The 16665-nt window shown below is 39.6% G+C and overlaps 2 protein-coding genes across 4 annotated transcripts; both read left to right on the forward strand.

Moving 5' to 3' along the window:
• The first annotated feature begins 57 nt into the window (after positions 1–57).
• LOC118435953 lies at positions 58–4107 on the forward strand. Of its 3 annotated transcripts, none has more exons than XM_035852509.1 (6): positions 58–346; positions 436–567; positions 673–831; positions 903–994; positions 1059–1286; positions 2724–4107. In XM_035852509.1, exon 6 carries the CDS (start codon positions 2777–2779, stop codon positions 3809–3811), a length of 1035 nt encoding a protein of 344 aa, XP_035708402.1. In that variant the 5' UTR covers positions 58–346; positions 436–567; positions 673–831; positions 903–994; positions 1059–1286; positions 2724–2776; the 3' UTR covers positions 3812–4107. The 3 variants fall into 2 exon arrangements, with proteins under 3 accessions (XP_035708402.1, XP_035708404.1, XP_035708403.1); XM_035852510.1 differs by having other exon boundaries at positions 1059–1273.
• Positions 4108–4364: 257 nt separating this feature from the next.
• Positions 4365–10864, forward strand: LOC118435950. Its single transcript, XM_035852506.1, has 3 exons — positions 4365–4650; positions 9521–9954; positions 10401–10864. Exons 1-3 carry the CDS (start codon positions 4602–4604, stop codon positions 10755–10757), a joined length of 840 nt encoding a protein of 279 aa, XP_035708399.1. The 5' UTR covers positions 4365–4601; the 3' UTR covers positions 10758–10864.
• The last annotated feature ends 5801 nt before the right edge of the window (positions 10865–16665 follow it).

Consider the following 16665-nt stretch of genomic DNA (forward strand, 5'->3'; position numbering starts at 1 on the left):
TTTGGAAGGAGCATTTCTCGCAGTGGGGCTCTCATTAGATTTTGTGCAGCGGGACGTTCAAAGCCAGAAGTCGACAGGTGTGTCAACAAATTCCGAAATTTTAAACATTTTAAATTTCCTGTGCATTCCAATTATTGGAATTTTTTAAACATTTTTGACCATATTGTTATTGTGAGAAGCCAATAAGATGGCAGGGGACGACGCAATTCTTCTTAAACCAGTATGGCGATTCTGCGATTCATGTCGGGAATTTTTGTGGGGGACACGTTGTGGGTGTGTCACTGCTGAAAGTGAGGCCGACATGTGGCAACAATATTCCACCTTGCCCTACATCGAAGATCAAAAGGTGAGCGAATTTTTCGACTAATTCTGCCGATGGCTGGTATGTGGGCAAAATTTTGTAACACTTCACACATCACACTTCCTTATTTACAGTACACTTTCGGAAGCAAGTACATCTCGAGGGACGACCAAGGCGAGTTCATCTTTGTGCAAACTGAACAAAATCCCGGAAATCTGGCCGAAATTACTTGTTCAGGTGGAAATTATTGGGTCAAACCGGCCGGGGTTAGTTTTACGAGATAATTGATTAGTTTTAGTGTAAAAAGTAATGGATTTGGTTTATTTATAAGTCTGTTATATTATTTATTGTTTTATTTTAAAAATATATAGAAACGTATTGTCTTGGTCAATGATTACCAGTTGGAGAAAAACTGCCGCACGAAACTCAACGATGGCGACAAGATTGCTTTACTCGGAAAAGTTCGACCGAGACGTGGATTTGATCAAGTGATTAATCACGAATCCCTAAATGGATTCTTCCAATTTAGGGTAAGAGTTTTAATTTATTATCGATTTTGTTTATTGTTGATAATGATGCGTAGACTAATTGTAATCATTAGGGTCGTGCCATCGAGAAGGAGAGGAAGGAGAGGATCCGACCATTCCAGATAACGAGGACATGGTCGACTTCACGGCAGGACAAGATCACGTCGTGAGTTATATTTTCGTGGTCATTCTGAACACATGCGCTAACTAACTGTTCTTAATTTTGGCAGGTCTTGTCCCACATTTTCTCCTGCCTGCCCTTCAACACTCTCAAAACGGCACGATTAGTATGCAGCAAATGGGACGAGGAAGCTGCTCGGATTGTAAAGAAAAAATCCACCCTTACCTTGGACTTTTGTTCCCGGGACAATTATTACGAGCACCCGATGGGGTCGATGAGGTTGCTTCGATACGTTAAAGAAATGGAAAACGTGCAACCTATGAGGTTGAACTTGAAGGTAGGGCGTCAAATTGACCCCGTCAGATTTCCCCGCGACAGATTTACCCGGTCATATTGACCCCGCGACAGATTGACCCCACGTCATATTGACCCCGCGACAGATTGACCCCACGTCATATTGACCCCGCGACAGATTGACCCCATGTCATATTGACCCCGCGACAGATTGACCCCACGCCCATAGGGTCGCTCCAGATACAAATTTTACCAATTTATTTTCATATTCTTCTAATGGGACCTATAAGCAAGATCTCTACCAAATTTCAGTTTGATATGATGATTTTTGAAAAATCAGTATGGGAGCGTCCATAAATCACGTGATCGATTTTTGGACAATTTTGACCCCCTCCCCCCTTGGTGACCGTTGGTGACCGTTGGTGACCGTTGGTTGGTGACCGCTACCCCCCACCCCACCGGTCACGTGACAGGAGATGATGCTCAAATTCAATCATTTTGTCCGGAATAACAATATTTTTAAAATCATTAATCAAATTAGAGCTACACTACACACATATGTGTAAATAACTATTTAATACGCCAGTCAAACATAAGAATTTAAGTCTAACATAAGAAGCAAGTTTCTAAATATGCAAAATGAAAATCAAATTTATATAACGTGCGTGTGGTATGCCAAGAGAGTTTATACATAACTCTTATGACATTGGCATATACAAAAGTAATCACTCATGTCACGTGACATCTGACCATCTACCCCCCCCCCGTGATAATTGGTGACAAATTTCAGACCCCCTCCCCCCCTCTAATCGATCACGTGATTTATGGACGCTACCTATGGGTCACCTCCTACGGTCCCTCAAGATAACAATTTTTCCAACTTGAATTTTTCCAACTTGAGTTTTGTGCATTATAAGCCATTAGCAACCTCTGTACTAAATTTCAGCTCTCTACAATAATTTTGAAACTTTGGTGCATTATACCCCACCCACTCCGATGACCCCCACCGGTCAACCACTGGACCGATTTCGCCCATCTTCGAACTCGTTTCCTAACTTTGCCCAATATGCATATAGTAAAAATTTCAAGTCAATCGGTTCAGCCGTTTTGGCTCTATCGTGTCGGACAGACAGACAGACAGACGGACGGACATGACGGTTCCATAAGCCCTGACTCGGGCTAAAAATATAACAATTTGTCAACAAAATTATGATTGAACATGTGTATGGTACGCTAGTGGACAATGTCCATAGGACATACCTATTTATTTGTGTATTAACTAATAGTTGCCGGGGGTCAATCTGTCGCGGGGTCAATATGACTTGGGGTCAATCTGTCGCGGGGTCAATATGACTTGGGGTCAATCTGTCGCGGGGTCAATATGGCGTGGGGTCAATCTGTCGCGGGGTCAATATGACATGGGGTCAATATGACCGGGGAAATCTGACGGGGTCAATTTGACATGGATTCGAACTTGAAGGTCCCGCCTTTCGCCCGCCAGCGGATCCAAACTCGGTAGAAGGACAATTAGCCATGAAACGGGTCGACGATCTGAACTGGTTTCTACTAGATCGATGTCGTCACATCACACGATTAAATTTGGGTGGAGAAATTTGTTCAAGATCCGATTATAAGATGCATCTCGATATTCTCATTAAAATGCAAGGAACCCTTCGCGACCTAGAGTTATCTTGGCTTTTTGACGTAAGAACAGTAAGAATATTTCAATCCAGTGAAGACTACGCATTTCCAACGGATGCCCTTCATCTCAAGAATCTAGAAGTATTCACTTACTCCGTGAATTTTGATCGCATCCCTGCCAAACCCCGCCGGACCATCATGTCCTCCTGGGCGGCAGCAATTCAAGGCGTAAAAACCATGCAACTAAATTGCAATTGTCTCGAGGATTACAAATTCTTCGAATGTTTGCGGAAGTGCGAGCTCCCTTTTCCACAATTGGAGGCTTTTATCAATTCGGATTTAACAGGACAGGGTGTTCTTGACTTACTCTTGAAGTTGACGAATCCCTTGAAGAAGTTGAATCTGAACGCGTTGCTATTTTGTGAACGTGAAGATATCTCCAAATTCGAAACCTTAATCCAGAAGCATGCCGGCACATTGGAAGAGTTTAAGTTCATTTATAACGGGGTGAACTTTATTTCTTTCGGAAACGCAACTTTCCATCGACTCCATCTCCCGATTCTTCCCCGGTTGAAAAAGTTTACCGTTGGATGGATGCCACGGACCGACCTGAATATTCGTTTCCCTTCTGGGCATGATAACAACGATGTCGTCGATTATGAGAGGCACCTTCCCAGCCTTGATGCCCTCTCGTTATCCATGTTTCCCTACGACTATGAGTTCAATTATACGTGGGAACATCAACGAGACCAACTGGATAATTTTTTCCCCACGCGGGACAGAAATGGAGAGCCGATTGAGATAAGATGCGTCACATTGAGGAAACTTGAGCCACGTATGTACGACCTGTGTAGAGGACGTGATTGGTCGGAAATTGAGTTCCCTTCCGACCTCTCACTCACCGATGTTCCCAAACGTCTGGAATGATTGGATGACGAGACAAAGGAGTGAGAAGTCACGAGAGGAATCCTTATCTGCGACCAGGGACGACATGGAAGTAATCTCCGAGCCAGGACAAGAATAATTAAAAAAGATGAACCTCAATTTACTTATTCATTTATTTATTGATCATTGATTTTTGTGACGTTCTCATTAAAAACCATTTTGTACCTTTGGATTTTCTGTTATATGACGGTCACGCTTTTTATATTACTTATTCGATGTGTAGTATTGATTTGACTTTGATTATAGATGAGATTAATAAAAATGGGTTTTCCATTAAATTTCGCCATTTTAACAAAAAATGCTTTATGAATATCCCCGTTATATATTACGTTACGTATACAAGAGAGGGGAGGGGGGGGTCCAAGCTCTAATCATATCATGCTTATGTTGCCCTTATCAAACGGGGGTGTAGGTAGAAAAACCGGATTTTTTATGACTTAATATATGAATGGGCCCTTTCAATTCATAAGACTCAAAACTCCATTGAATTTTGCAATTTTGTCCAGCGGGACGTTCAAAACTATTAATGGAACAGTTGTAAGTGAGTCAACAAATTTTGCTCAACGATCAACAAACAGAATATTCCGTGCATTCCAATTCTTGGAATTTTTAAATATTTCCGACCACATTTTTTTAATTGAGGAGCCAATAAAATGGAAAGTGAAGACGCAACTCTTCTTGTACCAAAATGTCGACATTGCCCTTCATGTCGAGCGTATATGTGGGGTTCAAGTTGTGGGTGTGTCCATGGTAAAGGTTATACGGACGTGGAATGGGAACAACATGCATATGCAATCTTGCCCTATATCGAGAATCAAAAGGTGAGTGAATTTTTCGACTATTACCAAAGGGCGCTTTCGCTGGTGGTGACGAATTTGTCGTTGAATAACCCCGGAACGGTTTGTCGTAGCGGGTCAAAATTTTGAACCGACGAGCATGTTATTCTCAGATAGAGGTGTGCAAAAATTCAACTCCCTACTTTCAAAAATGCCTCCCCCACAGCCCCCAGAAGTTGAGACACTAATTCCAACTTTTTCCAAACTCAGTCTAAAAAATTCGGTCTCCACAGAAAAGATTTTCTTTTCCAGTATCCGAACCCAAACAAGTCCATTTGACTTATATCAGGGAATTATACAGGTATTTCACTATTCGAAATGCTTTTTTATCCCCAGTCTAGCTTCAAGGTCCTTTTCATTATCTTGGGTTAACTTTGCCGTCTGGGAAGACGCTGCGTCATCATGAAAAATCACCTTATTTATTTTTTTACCGTGCAATTTAGGAAAGTGTTATTCTAAAAGTGGTTTCAATACACGGTCCACATCATACCTTACAGATATCTTCACTTTTTGGGGGAATTTGATAAGTGGGAGGACACCACGACCCGACATTGCACCCACAACCATAAACTGTTTACAAAAGTTCTCCTCACGCGGAAGCACTAACTTGGGGCAGAGTAAGGCAGATGTTGCGCGATGTTGCCTCCCATTGTAATGTTGCCTCACAACGTTATGTTTCCTCCCATGTTGCCTCCCGTGTTTCCTCACATGTTGCCCCCATGTTTCCTCATCATGTTTCCTCACAATGTTTCCTAGGACTGCTAGCTAGGATTGCTAGCTAGGACTGCTAGCTAGGATTTCTAGCTAGGACTGCTAGCTAGGACTGCTAGCTAGGACTGCTAGCTAGGACTGCTAGCTAGGACTGCTAGCTAGGATTGCTAGCTAGGATTGCTAGCTAGGACTGCTAGCTAGGATTTCTAGCTAGGATTGCTAGCTAGGACTGCTAGCTAGGATTGCTAGCTAGGACTGCTAACTAGAATAACAACGCTTCCCGCGTACCTAGTTGATCTAGTTGACACGTTAATTCAGCAAATCTCTCTTGACTTACTCCTGAAGTTGACTAATCCCTTGAAGAAATTGAAACTGGACCGGTTGCGATTTGAACAAGGAGAAGATTATGCCAAATTCGAAAAATTACTCCAGAAGCACGCCAACACATTGGAAGAGTTGCATTTCACTTATGACGTCTGGCGCAATGACGAAACTCTCCACCTCCCGATTCTTCCCCGGATGCTAACGCTTTCTGTCGGATGGATGCAATTTTCTGGCATGGAAATTCGTTTCCCTTCTGAGCAAAATAACGAGGACGATGATGTCCTCGACTATGAGAGGCACCTTCCCAGACTTGATGCCCTCTCGCTAATCATGTTCCCCTCTGCCTACCCGTCGTCGAGAATTGCTTGAATTGTAAGCGAGAGGTTTCCTGGCAAAAAAGTAGCACGGACACAGTACTCCACGAAATGAGCATGGTCTCATGGTAAAAAAAATGTCAAATTAATGCATTCATGAGTACAAAAATGAAATTCCTAAACCATAATTTTAATTCTGATAATGAGCACATTTTTATGGTTGCATTTTTATGGTAGTCTGATGTAAATATCTATCATGTGCTTATCGAACTTATTCTATTTATGCATACACATGTTCCTACATATTTACATATTCGTAAATATTTATAAACTTAGGTTGAATAATGCAAAAATCAAATTATGTACCAAAATTTTTAAGTTTAAGCAGAACACTGGATAAAAATATTTGATTCGTGAAGAAATATTGAGTAATTGTATGCCTACATACATACAGAAATTAACAACTATACGTATTTATCTACTTTGTAACGCTTGAACATTGAAAAGTTTTACGTATACATACATATATGTACATAGTTGTTAACTTCCGTACGTAGTACGTAGGCACAAAATTTAAATTACTGCGATATTTCTTCGCGAATCAAATATTCTTATCTACATTTGACGACATCACTTTTAATTTTATTATCGAGTCGTTCCACATATGTATTTTTGCGAAGGATATGTACATACGTACGTGACCTTAGTTTGCATATGTATGTATATGTATTATAAGAATTGGTATAATGCTGCATATGTATATATGTGCATATATTTATTTGTATATATTTAGAATATTCTATTACATATTGATCAAAGATAGTTAAATTATAGAATTAAATATCGAGAGGAAACATACCTAAATAAGCATGTGTACATAAATCAACATGCATCATCAAATTCAATCCACCAATATACACGGACTGAAAAAAATCTTATTTTTATTTTCCACAATGACTTCACAATTTCAAGTATTTGGTATTTTCGAAGCATATTGCAATATCTTAGAATCCTCTCATCTCTTTGGGAAATGTCCCTTCACGTGGGACAAGAAACGAGGCGAATTATATTTAGACACCCTTTTTTTCGGGTATAGTTTCTACTGGGTGAAAGTCATTTTCAGTATGATCACGTACTTCATACCGGGATGGGTCGTGGTGATCCGGTATTTCTGCAATCAAACTGGGGTCACTAATTGGGAGGATAACATTCCTTTGAACGTGATCGGTGTAAACGTTGCCATGTTGACGGTGGTGACCTGTCTGGTCCTTGTGTTCGCTCCGTTGGTAATTTTCTGGAATAAGTACGGGATTTTAGTACAGAGACAGACTTTTGAGGTGTTTGAGACGTTGATTGCAGGTAACGCATGGTACTCACTCTTATATAGAAATCCAGTATTAAAATAATACCGAGCGGTATACATATTTCTCACACAACTAAAGTGGTATTGATAAATAATTCTTATCATGTAGTCATGGCTTGACATTAACCACTTCAACCCTAGGAGACGAGTTTTTTCATACCTTTCACCCCTAGTAACCGCGAATTTTTACCTCCCTTGACCCCGAAATTTTTATCTACTGCATGACGTTAATTCCTGGGCCATGAATTAAAAAATGGTGTTCCCACCGGAATTATTCTGGACACTTTTTTGTGAAAATTGGTATGAATAACCTTTCAAGAAGGTATTTTGAGTTGTAGTTTGCATTTTTGAGTTGTGGCGAACCACCAATGTTTATAGCCGAAAATAGCCAACACGCCGAATTTTAAAAATGATTGTAATTGCATGAAAAGTTAAACAAGCATAGAGTAATACTTGCATAATAGTACGTAAACTCGCAAATATTGATTATAGCGCATAAAGCGCCTTAGGAGCCGATTTTGGGCGGGAAAACCAAAAATCCTTACAATGATTTTAAATAGACAGCAATGACAATGAATAATTATCCCGTGAGAGGAAATTGCTCGAACATAGACTATGGCGCATCTGGTGAATAGAAATCAATTTTAAGCGGGAAAATTAAATTCTACTAATTCCTGGCAATCTCTCAATTTTTAATTTTCCCGCCCAAAAGATATTTCAGCGGCACCCGGTACGTAATCATTAATTTTGACGTAGTTTACCCTACCGGCAAGATTATTTGTGGTATATAATTAAATCCATGCAATGATGCAATTCATCAAACTTTTAGTTTTCTCGCCCAAAACGCCCATTTGTGCTACATGCGAGCAAAACAATTTCTCTAATCTTATCGTAAAGCGTTGTTGAAATAAATCGGCGTCGAAATTTCCTTGCAAAAAACAGTTTTCACAACTCGGCGTCTTGGCTAGATATAGCCACTTGGCTATAAATTTATTTTGCATCCATTTCTAATATTATTTCCTAAGAGACAATTTATCTTCCCGCCTAAAGGGCGGGTTGTTGACTCATAACTCTTGCTTTGCTTTGCTTGGAGAGGCAATGACCTAATTTTTTCCGGATACGACACATAGTCGTAGGCCGGTGTGAACGGAAAATACGCCACATAGTCGTATCCGTTGTCAAGGGTCAATACGACACATCGTCGTATTCCGGTGCCAAGGGAACTTACGCCACATGGTCGTATTCGGTGTAAAGGTCAAATACGCCACATAGTCATTATAGGGGCGAAGTGGTTAAAGTTGTACTGTATCGGTAGAAAACTTTTATAAATCATTATCTATAATTTTAATATCAAGGGGCAGCAACTTTAATACCGAGAAATCAATACCTGCCGTACTATACCAGATTTCGAACAGACCTTTGCATGGTTTATTAGAATTTTACAATGGCATAAAACACTGATAGTCTCAAAAATATAAATCCCGAAAATAAGTACCAAATATATAATCTCCTCAATTTCATTTAAATAAATATTTACATATCTATGTACTGATTTCATAACGCATAATGCCAATTTTGCCAGAGCTTTTCCTGGGAAAAATAAATATACAAATATATACATACTTATTCTAATATTAACAACCTATCAGTACAGCTTTGCTTAGCCCGAACCAGGGTTGATTAGTAAACTCAATGTTTGTCAGAATTTTCAATTCTAAAATTTCAAAATTCAACCCTCCAAAACTCTAATCCTAAGTTATTTTTTCGACTCCACGCTAAATTTTTAGCTAAATATATAAACTCTTAGAAATCGGTATGGGTACCCCTTAGTGCCCCTCTGGTTACTCTTTGTTTATCTTTGACTTCATATAATTTCATGCGAAGCCATTAAGTATCACCGTTCCGAATTTCAGGTTTTTGGGACAAGTTATGAAAATCGGTATGGGTCACCCCAACGGGTCCCGGATATGAAAATTTTACCAATTTGGCTTCATATTCTTCCATTAGGGGCCTTTAGCAGCCTCTATACCAAATTTCAGCGTGATTAGATTATTTTGAAAAATCGGTATGGGTCACCCCTTCGGGTACCTCCGGTTGAAAAATTATCCAATTTAACTTCATAAATAAATCGATTGAATTTTAGATTGCAACCCAGTCCAACAAGGTCAACAAGTCACTGTAAAAATTCACTCGATAGCATCCTCCATATTTCGCATGTATCGAAATTGTCCATATCTTGCGGCCCTGAGCTGCCTGATCTTCAGCCAGGAACCGGCCTACTTTATCCTCCTCCAGTTGGGAATCTCGCCCCTGCACCCGCTCGTCGTCCTTCTTCGCGCCGCCGCCCTTGTCGCCACGGCAGCAGAAGTTGGCCGTCTCATCGCCCTGCTAGCCGGACTAATATTGTTCTTCATTAATGCCACGTGGCGTCAGCTGCACATGTGGGGGGCCATTTGTGACAGAAAAATTCACGTTGGATTATACTTTTATCGACAACTAATCGCTTTGTACATACTTCGTCGTGGTCCTGCCACTTTCATGACGACGGTTGCGATCACAATCGGATTCGCATTACAGGTAGATAAAATTATTAAAAACCTGGGAATTTTTTTGAAAATTTTCGATGAGCGTATGCACGTCAACCTTGCCAAATCTCGTATATCCCGTCACCCATAAATAAATTGAGCATATTAATAATAGCAATAGCAACATAACTTCGCAAGGTTTTGACGGAATTTGCGAGATTCCGCAAAACATTTGATGGAAAACCCTACGATTTTTCCGTAAATCTACGCAGAAATTGGGCATGTTTTTATTTCGCAAGATCATTTCGTAACCTCGTCTTTCTATAAAATGCTTCAGAAATTCCAAATAATTCATGGCAACCGATAGCAAAACTGTCTCTATTAATTTTCGAACTCATATTTTGCAAATTCTCTTTCTCACGACACAAATTGTTTGAGCGTGACAAGCAAGTTTGCTAAATAATTTGCGATTCTAAACAAGACGTTGTCCTATTTCAGGTGTCATTCAACTACGCGAGTATCGTTCTGGCGGGACTGGTACCACTTAACGCCTACGTGTCCATTCCATACGTCGCGTTCGCCTCTGGGGTGACGATGGCGGTGATTGTTTATTTTCTCGCCGAGGTGAATTCCATCTGCAAAACGAGGCTGGATCTAATGAAGAGAAAGTGTGCCATGAAAAATATTAAGAACAGAAGGAAAGAATTATTAAAGAAAATTCGAGCCATGCCGATCCTCGCGTTTCACGTGTCTCTTTGTAACACGACCTCCCCCATAACACGCCACTTCAAGATGACATATCTCGACAAAGTGCTGGATAGCACGGCGTCGTTAGTAATGGGGTTTCCGATTTAACTTATGCATTATGCAGGAAGGATGGTATGTATCTTGAGCGGAAATTATGGCAAATGCGCATGTAATAATTTTCGCAATTTAATAAAAATTTCAATTCTCAAAACTAAGACTTGTGTAGCCGTCAGTCATACATATTTACACATTTACCCACACACATGTACATATATCTATGCCACATTTGTATGCATACATCTGTATATACATACTTGAGCTGGCCCCAGACTTTCGAAATTACTTATCACCATTAAAAATTTCGACCAATCAAAAAATCGGATTCCAAACAAGGTACAATGTATGATGATGACGCGAAGGATTGTACATGACGATTTACTCCAACTTCGTAAATATGTACTACGTAGGTGAAAATATGATACCAAAAACCTGGTACATAATTTAATCTGAAATCCAATCAAGGTACGCATCGCATTTTATTTAGACTGACATGCACGCGCTGGTTACAACATGTCGGTTTGAAGGATAACTTTTGAAGTTTGAAGTACATAACACGCATGCAATCATGAATCATGTGATTTGCTTCGAGGATTTATGTATCGGGTTCATATTTATTTATTTATATTTATTTATTTAGAAGGGGATTGAAAATTTATCTTTACCCAATAAATCCAATACACATTTGCATATTTCCAATCATAGTGAATAATAAAACTCCAATTATTTTGAAATTAAGCCTACATACATAAATACTTTTGATATCAGGTGATTAAATCTGCATGATGGACACATATTAATCAAATTTTGTTATTTACTAGACAAATTAATCAAATTTTGTTATTTAGTCTACTTTTTTCGCCTGTAGAGTCAAAAAATCCTAAAAAGAATTGGTTAAGTGAGGCCAACAAAGAAAGTGCAATAGCGAGAAGGAAATAAGAATCGTTCATAAGATGTATAATTTCGAACCACTTTTTCATTATGAATATAAGTAAATATTTTTAAGTACAATTTTCACAGAATCCAGAGATGGCAGCCTAAAATTCAGATAATAAACTTTATACGTACCTACCCTTTGAAAATCAAAGCTTTTTAATATTCCTGCTGATAACCTAACAATTTAATTATGAACTATTCAATATTTTAACTAGTAATTAGTCTTCCTATCAAAAATACGTCATGTAACTATAATTTGCCCGTCACAATGTCCACCAGAACGAACAATATGAAAATTATTTAGGATCACGTAGATTTTCTTTAGAAAATGCCTTTTTTGCCTTATATATAAGGCAAAAAACCCAAGATTTGCATAAATATTTGTTATTTTTAATCCAATTATCTCGTAACTCATAACATTTCTGAAAACGAGCCGATCAAATCTTCTATAAGACAAGAAAGAATTTAATTTTCTTAAATTTTTTGAAGTTTTTGCGTTTCTGAAAATAATGTGGCGTGCCGAAGCCTTTCGAAATTTCCGCCGCAGTATTCTAGCCACGCATCGCAACTTGCTGCACACGGGGTATTTTATTTCCTGGGATGAAAAGAAGCGGTGTGCCACACCCCTTGAGAAGGGCTGGCATTACCGGATATTTCAAATTTGTGCCCTGTTTTGCATTTTTGTCGTCATGCCAACGGTTATTTTAAGATTGTATCAACTCCTCAGTCGTGGCGGGGCGGACGTGGTGGAAATCTGGTTTGCTTATTTGTGCATTGTGTACTTATGGCTTGGTGTGCATTATTTGTGGTACTTCGTGTGGCCCGAGGGCGTAAAGAAGTTTGTACATGTGTACGCTTCACTGCTAAGTTTGGAGAAGAAATTACAAGGTGAGAGGTTATGCAAATATGTATATTTGGGGTGAATTCAGTATGAATTCACATCGCAAAATGATTTTGAAGAAAAATTTGCCAAGTACATAATAGCTTTGGAGATGTATTAGTTTGCAAATAAACTTTTCAATCCAACGTTTTGCGAACTTGGGAACTGTTTTGGCAAACGTTACCAACAATGCTAACTCGCAATGAATATTACCCCTCTCATATTTTTGAAATGATATTGAGTTTAAAAATTAAGACTTTGCTGAAAATTTTGAAACTCACAAAGTTTGGCTTTGCAAAGTATAATTTTAAGGTTAAAGGAGGTACATGTCAACCTCCCGTTTTAATTATGATCCACTAATTAATCTCCAAAATTTCAAAATTTCTATTCGCCCACTAAAAATTTATTTTATCCTTTCCCCTCAGGTATGATTCCCTCTCAAATTTACAAATTCCGCCGAGACGTCATCAAGACCACCGCAATCCGCAACATTTCCATAATAATTACCCTCTTCTTCTACGCCTTTGACTATCTCGTTCCCATGTTTTCCTTCGTCGTAGCATTTTCGCCCCAAAATCCGATCACAAATCTGGTCACATCAACCAAACTCGTGTCCGAAGAAAATATATTTCTAACCAAACTAATTGGTGGTCTCATCGTCAGCACGACGGGGGCCCTGACAGCGTCCACCCTCAGCATTGGCATCCTGCTTGTCATGTACGGAATCGTGACGCTCTACTTGTGGACACTTTTCCTCGTGCCGTCGGACAAATCTGCGTTGTCTTTTGACACCGGGGTAAAAATTTACAGGGCACTCAGGGTCATGACCTTGGTCCAATTTGACCTCTCCCGTGACCTCGTGCTCCCGCTGATGCACCACTTTTACGCCGTCGTCTGGGCAACCATGGCCATCTATTGTGTCATGATACAGGTTATCGTGTCCGGAAAAGTGACGCCTTTTAGTATGCTCGTTTGTGTGACGATGATCCTTGTCGCGGGGTACGTGGAGTGGTTCGCGATTGCCATCGTCGCCAAGGGGACGACATTGTCGAAAACTTTTATACTTGAGGCGAGACGAAATCATGAAAAGAATAAGTATAGAAGGCGCATTTTGAGGAGTTTGTTGCCGAATTATATCAATTTGGAGTTTGTCAGTTCAGTAGAAACGATGCAGGAGGGGATTGATATGGAGTATTTTGCCAATTTTTTGGAAAGAGTGACCAGCAATACGATTAGTTTGTTGTTAGCGAGGAATTAATGAGGGACGGCGTTAAGATAAGATTGTGGTTTGTTAGGTCAAACAATAATTATGTATGGGTGGGCGTAGTCACGTCAATCTTTATATCTCGAAAATTAAGCATAGCGACATAATTTGTAGGATTTTGAAACAATTTTAGTCGAACACCATTACACATAGATTATTTTTATAAATTTAAATTCTTCGTAATTGAGTATTTTTTGGTCTACAAAGTCTTCACATCATATTTATTAACTACTTGAAAAATTGCAAATAATAGACACTATCTAAATTAAAATTGGATACTACATAGACTTGTTTGTAGGGATTTGGGACATTTGCGAAATCATATTTTGCGAATTTTTTGACCTTCTCAAATTTTCTACATAAATTAGTTGCAAGTCGTTGTTATGCGTTAGTAAGCTCGATTTAGATACGACGTATATATATTGTTCATATTCCTAATACGCCCCGGATACGCCCCCAATAACATCCAATACTTGTCAGAGCCTTACACACGTGACACAAGATTATGACGCATGTCTCAATTTTCCTCAAATGACGACGTGAGCTTGCTAATTAAACCATGTATCAAATTGCCTCAACAAATAATTAAGTCGCTAAATATATGGTACAAGACGACCGTCTGTATTGATTTTATAGCGACAGTAAATAAATTTCACCTCTATGCATATTTTTATAAACATTAATCTCTTTGTTCCCCAGTGCAATAATTCACAAAACTCCATCACCATCATCACAGAAAATCACCCATCACCAATTTCTCATGAATAAAACGATACATATTTATGTACATTAATGTAAATGCAACAATGTATTTGACAATACATTGTTGTTATAATATACATAAACTCGTAATGAATTCCCCCATTATGCTTATTTTATTTATTCATTCATTCATTCTTCCCTCGTCAATCGAACGAAGCCCCGGTCACACTCGTACCGCACGTTTTCCACGTACACCTGATTCTGCCCGTCAATGAAGGTGTCAACCTTATCCAAGTAGCGGAGCAGCATTTCATCCTCCTCGCCAAACTGGTCGACGACGGCCTGTTTGATGAGGATAAGGTCGGACAATTCCTCATCCATGATGCGGCACGTCTCCGCTATGGCGACATCGATGGGGTCACCTTTTCGCAGGACACGGAACACGATTTCATTGTCAGGGTCGCCATCCTTGTAGTTGAAGTCCTTCTTTACGCCAAGCACGTCGTTGACGAGTTGGACATTTGTCACCATAATGTTGACCATGCGCATGAAGGCGGGATTTCTTCGGATATTTTGTGGAATCTGGATCCCGTCTGCGAACGCGCTCGCTTCCAGGACGGAATCCGCCCCAGTGTTTAGTACCCGCCAGCGGTGGAAGGTTCGCAAAGAGTAACTGCAAATTATAAATTGTTCTAGGATAAAAATGGGTTTACGAAAGGTTGGGGTTATTTTGGTAAAAATTGGTAGTCATTTTTCTCAAGAATTTCACGTTTATGACAGATTTGAGCATATTTTTGAAAAATGTCCGACGCGCTGACAAACATCAAAATTGCAAATTCAAATTTTCACAAATGTCAAATTTATGCAATGCTTAAATTGGGACATTTATTTACGAACTTGTCACATTTACCATATTTGTCACAGTTTTAAGTATCCGATAAATCGGACATTTCTGCCATGTCAATTTGTCACTGCCACTCCCGCATCCCTAAAAAATTGTTAAAGAAACTCTCCCCACGCATCCTTACCGTTTATCCACCCGACTGACGGTAAACCATTCGCAACTTTTCGTAAAAAATTCCAGCGTTGACGCAAAGGGTTCAATAGCTTGGACATAGTTCTCCTTTCCCGCCACCTCCTCCGCACTGGCGACCATGCCCTTGGTACAATTGCAAAGGGTGGCAAAGTCCGGATACTCAGGAAAATAAGGGAGCGGCTCGTCTATCTCAACTTTCCTAATGATATTAAAAAACGTTTCGTGAATGTACTGCAAAGTGGCAATATTTTTCGTCTGCATTCTCCCATCCCGCCAGGACTCTTCCATCGCGTCATCTAGCACCCAAGTCCAGAGGAGAAAGCGGGAGAAAAACTCCATCTTTTTCGACTCGAAGGGGGCATCGGGCAACCAAACGACGGCAAACTGTGTCGCCGTCAGGGAAAGCGTGTGGATCGGGAAGCGTTCGAAATGGTCATTCTTGAAGCCACATTGTTCCGCCCAGCTGGTCAATTTTGCGGCGAGGGACTCAATCTGCGACAGTGGAACGACGGGGCGCTGGTTGGTTGGCGCGATTCGGCGATACATCCCCGATACACCGGTTGTTCCCAGAACGTCGGGAATGATGAATTCGACATGACCATTTAGCCTGGTTGGTTTATACTTGGAGAGAGACATTTTCACGAGTAGTGTAATCCTGAAGGGGGCAAACACAATCTGTAATTTATCTAAATTAGCAATTGACTACATGTACAATTTGAGTCGTGTATGGCAAACTTATTTCGTAAAATTTTTAGCAATAATAATGTAATAAATTGTGTCCTGGAAAGTAGCAGTGATTTTGTAGTGTTTTCCACAGATTTTAATAGAATAAAACCGAAATGCAAGTATAAATCTCTATTAATGAAATATATAAAAGAACTACTTGGATAAGGGAACGTCCATAAATTATGTAACGGAAACATCCATATTTTTTTCAGACCATCCCATCCCCTCAGCCGTTACATAATTTATGGGCATCCCCTAACACAAGCAGGATGATTAAGGATTGATTAATTAATTAATTACGATGATTAATATATATCAATATTTAATTAGCCTTGTATTTAAAAATAATTACAAAAGTCTCAGTCACATCAGCACATACCTATTTTCGATCTCGGAGTGGAAGGCTATATACGTT

The sequence above is a fragment of the Folsomia candida genome, unplaced genomic scaffold (assembly GCF_002217175.1).
Source record: "Folsomia candida strain VU population unplaced genomic scaffold, ASM221717v1 Fcan01_Sc005, whole genome shotgun sequence".
NCBI classification, from domain to species: domain Eukaryota; kingdom Metazoa; phylum Arthropoda; class Collembola; order Entomobryomorpha; family Isotomidae; genus Folsomia; species Folsomia candida.

Coding starts and splice junctions, on each gene's coding strand:
- LOC118435950 (XM_035852506.1), top strand. CDS start 4,602: ATGGGAACAACATGCATATGCAATCTTGCCCTATATCGAGAATCAAAA. Junction 4,651..9,520: donor CCTATATCGAGAATCAAAAG/GTGAGTGAATTT, acceptor ATTGAATTTTAG/ATTGCAACCCAGTCCAACAA. Junction 9,955..10,400: donor CAATCGGATTCGCATTACAG/GTAGATAAAATT, acceptor GTCCTATTTCAG/GTGTCATTCAACTACGCGAG.
- LOC118435953 (XM_035852509.1), top strand. CDS start 2,777: ATGAAACGGGTCGACGATCTGAACTGGTTTCTACTAGATCGATGTCGT.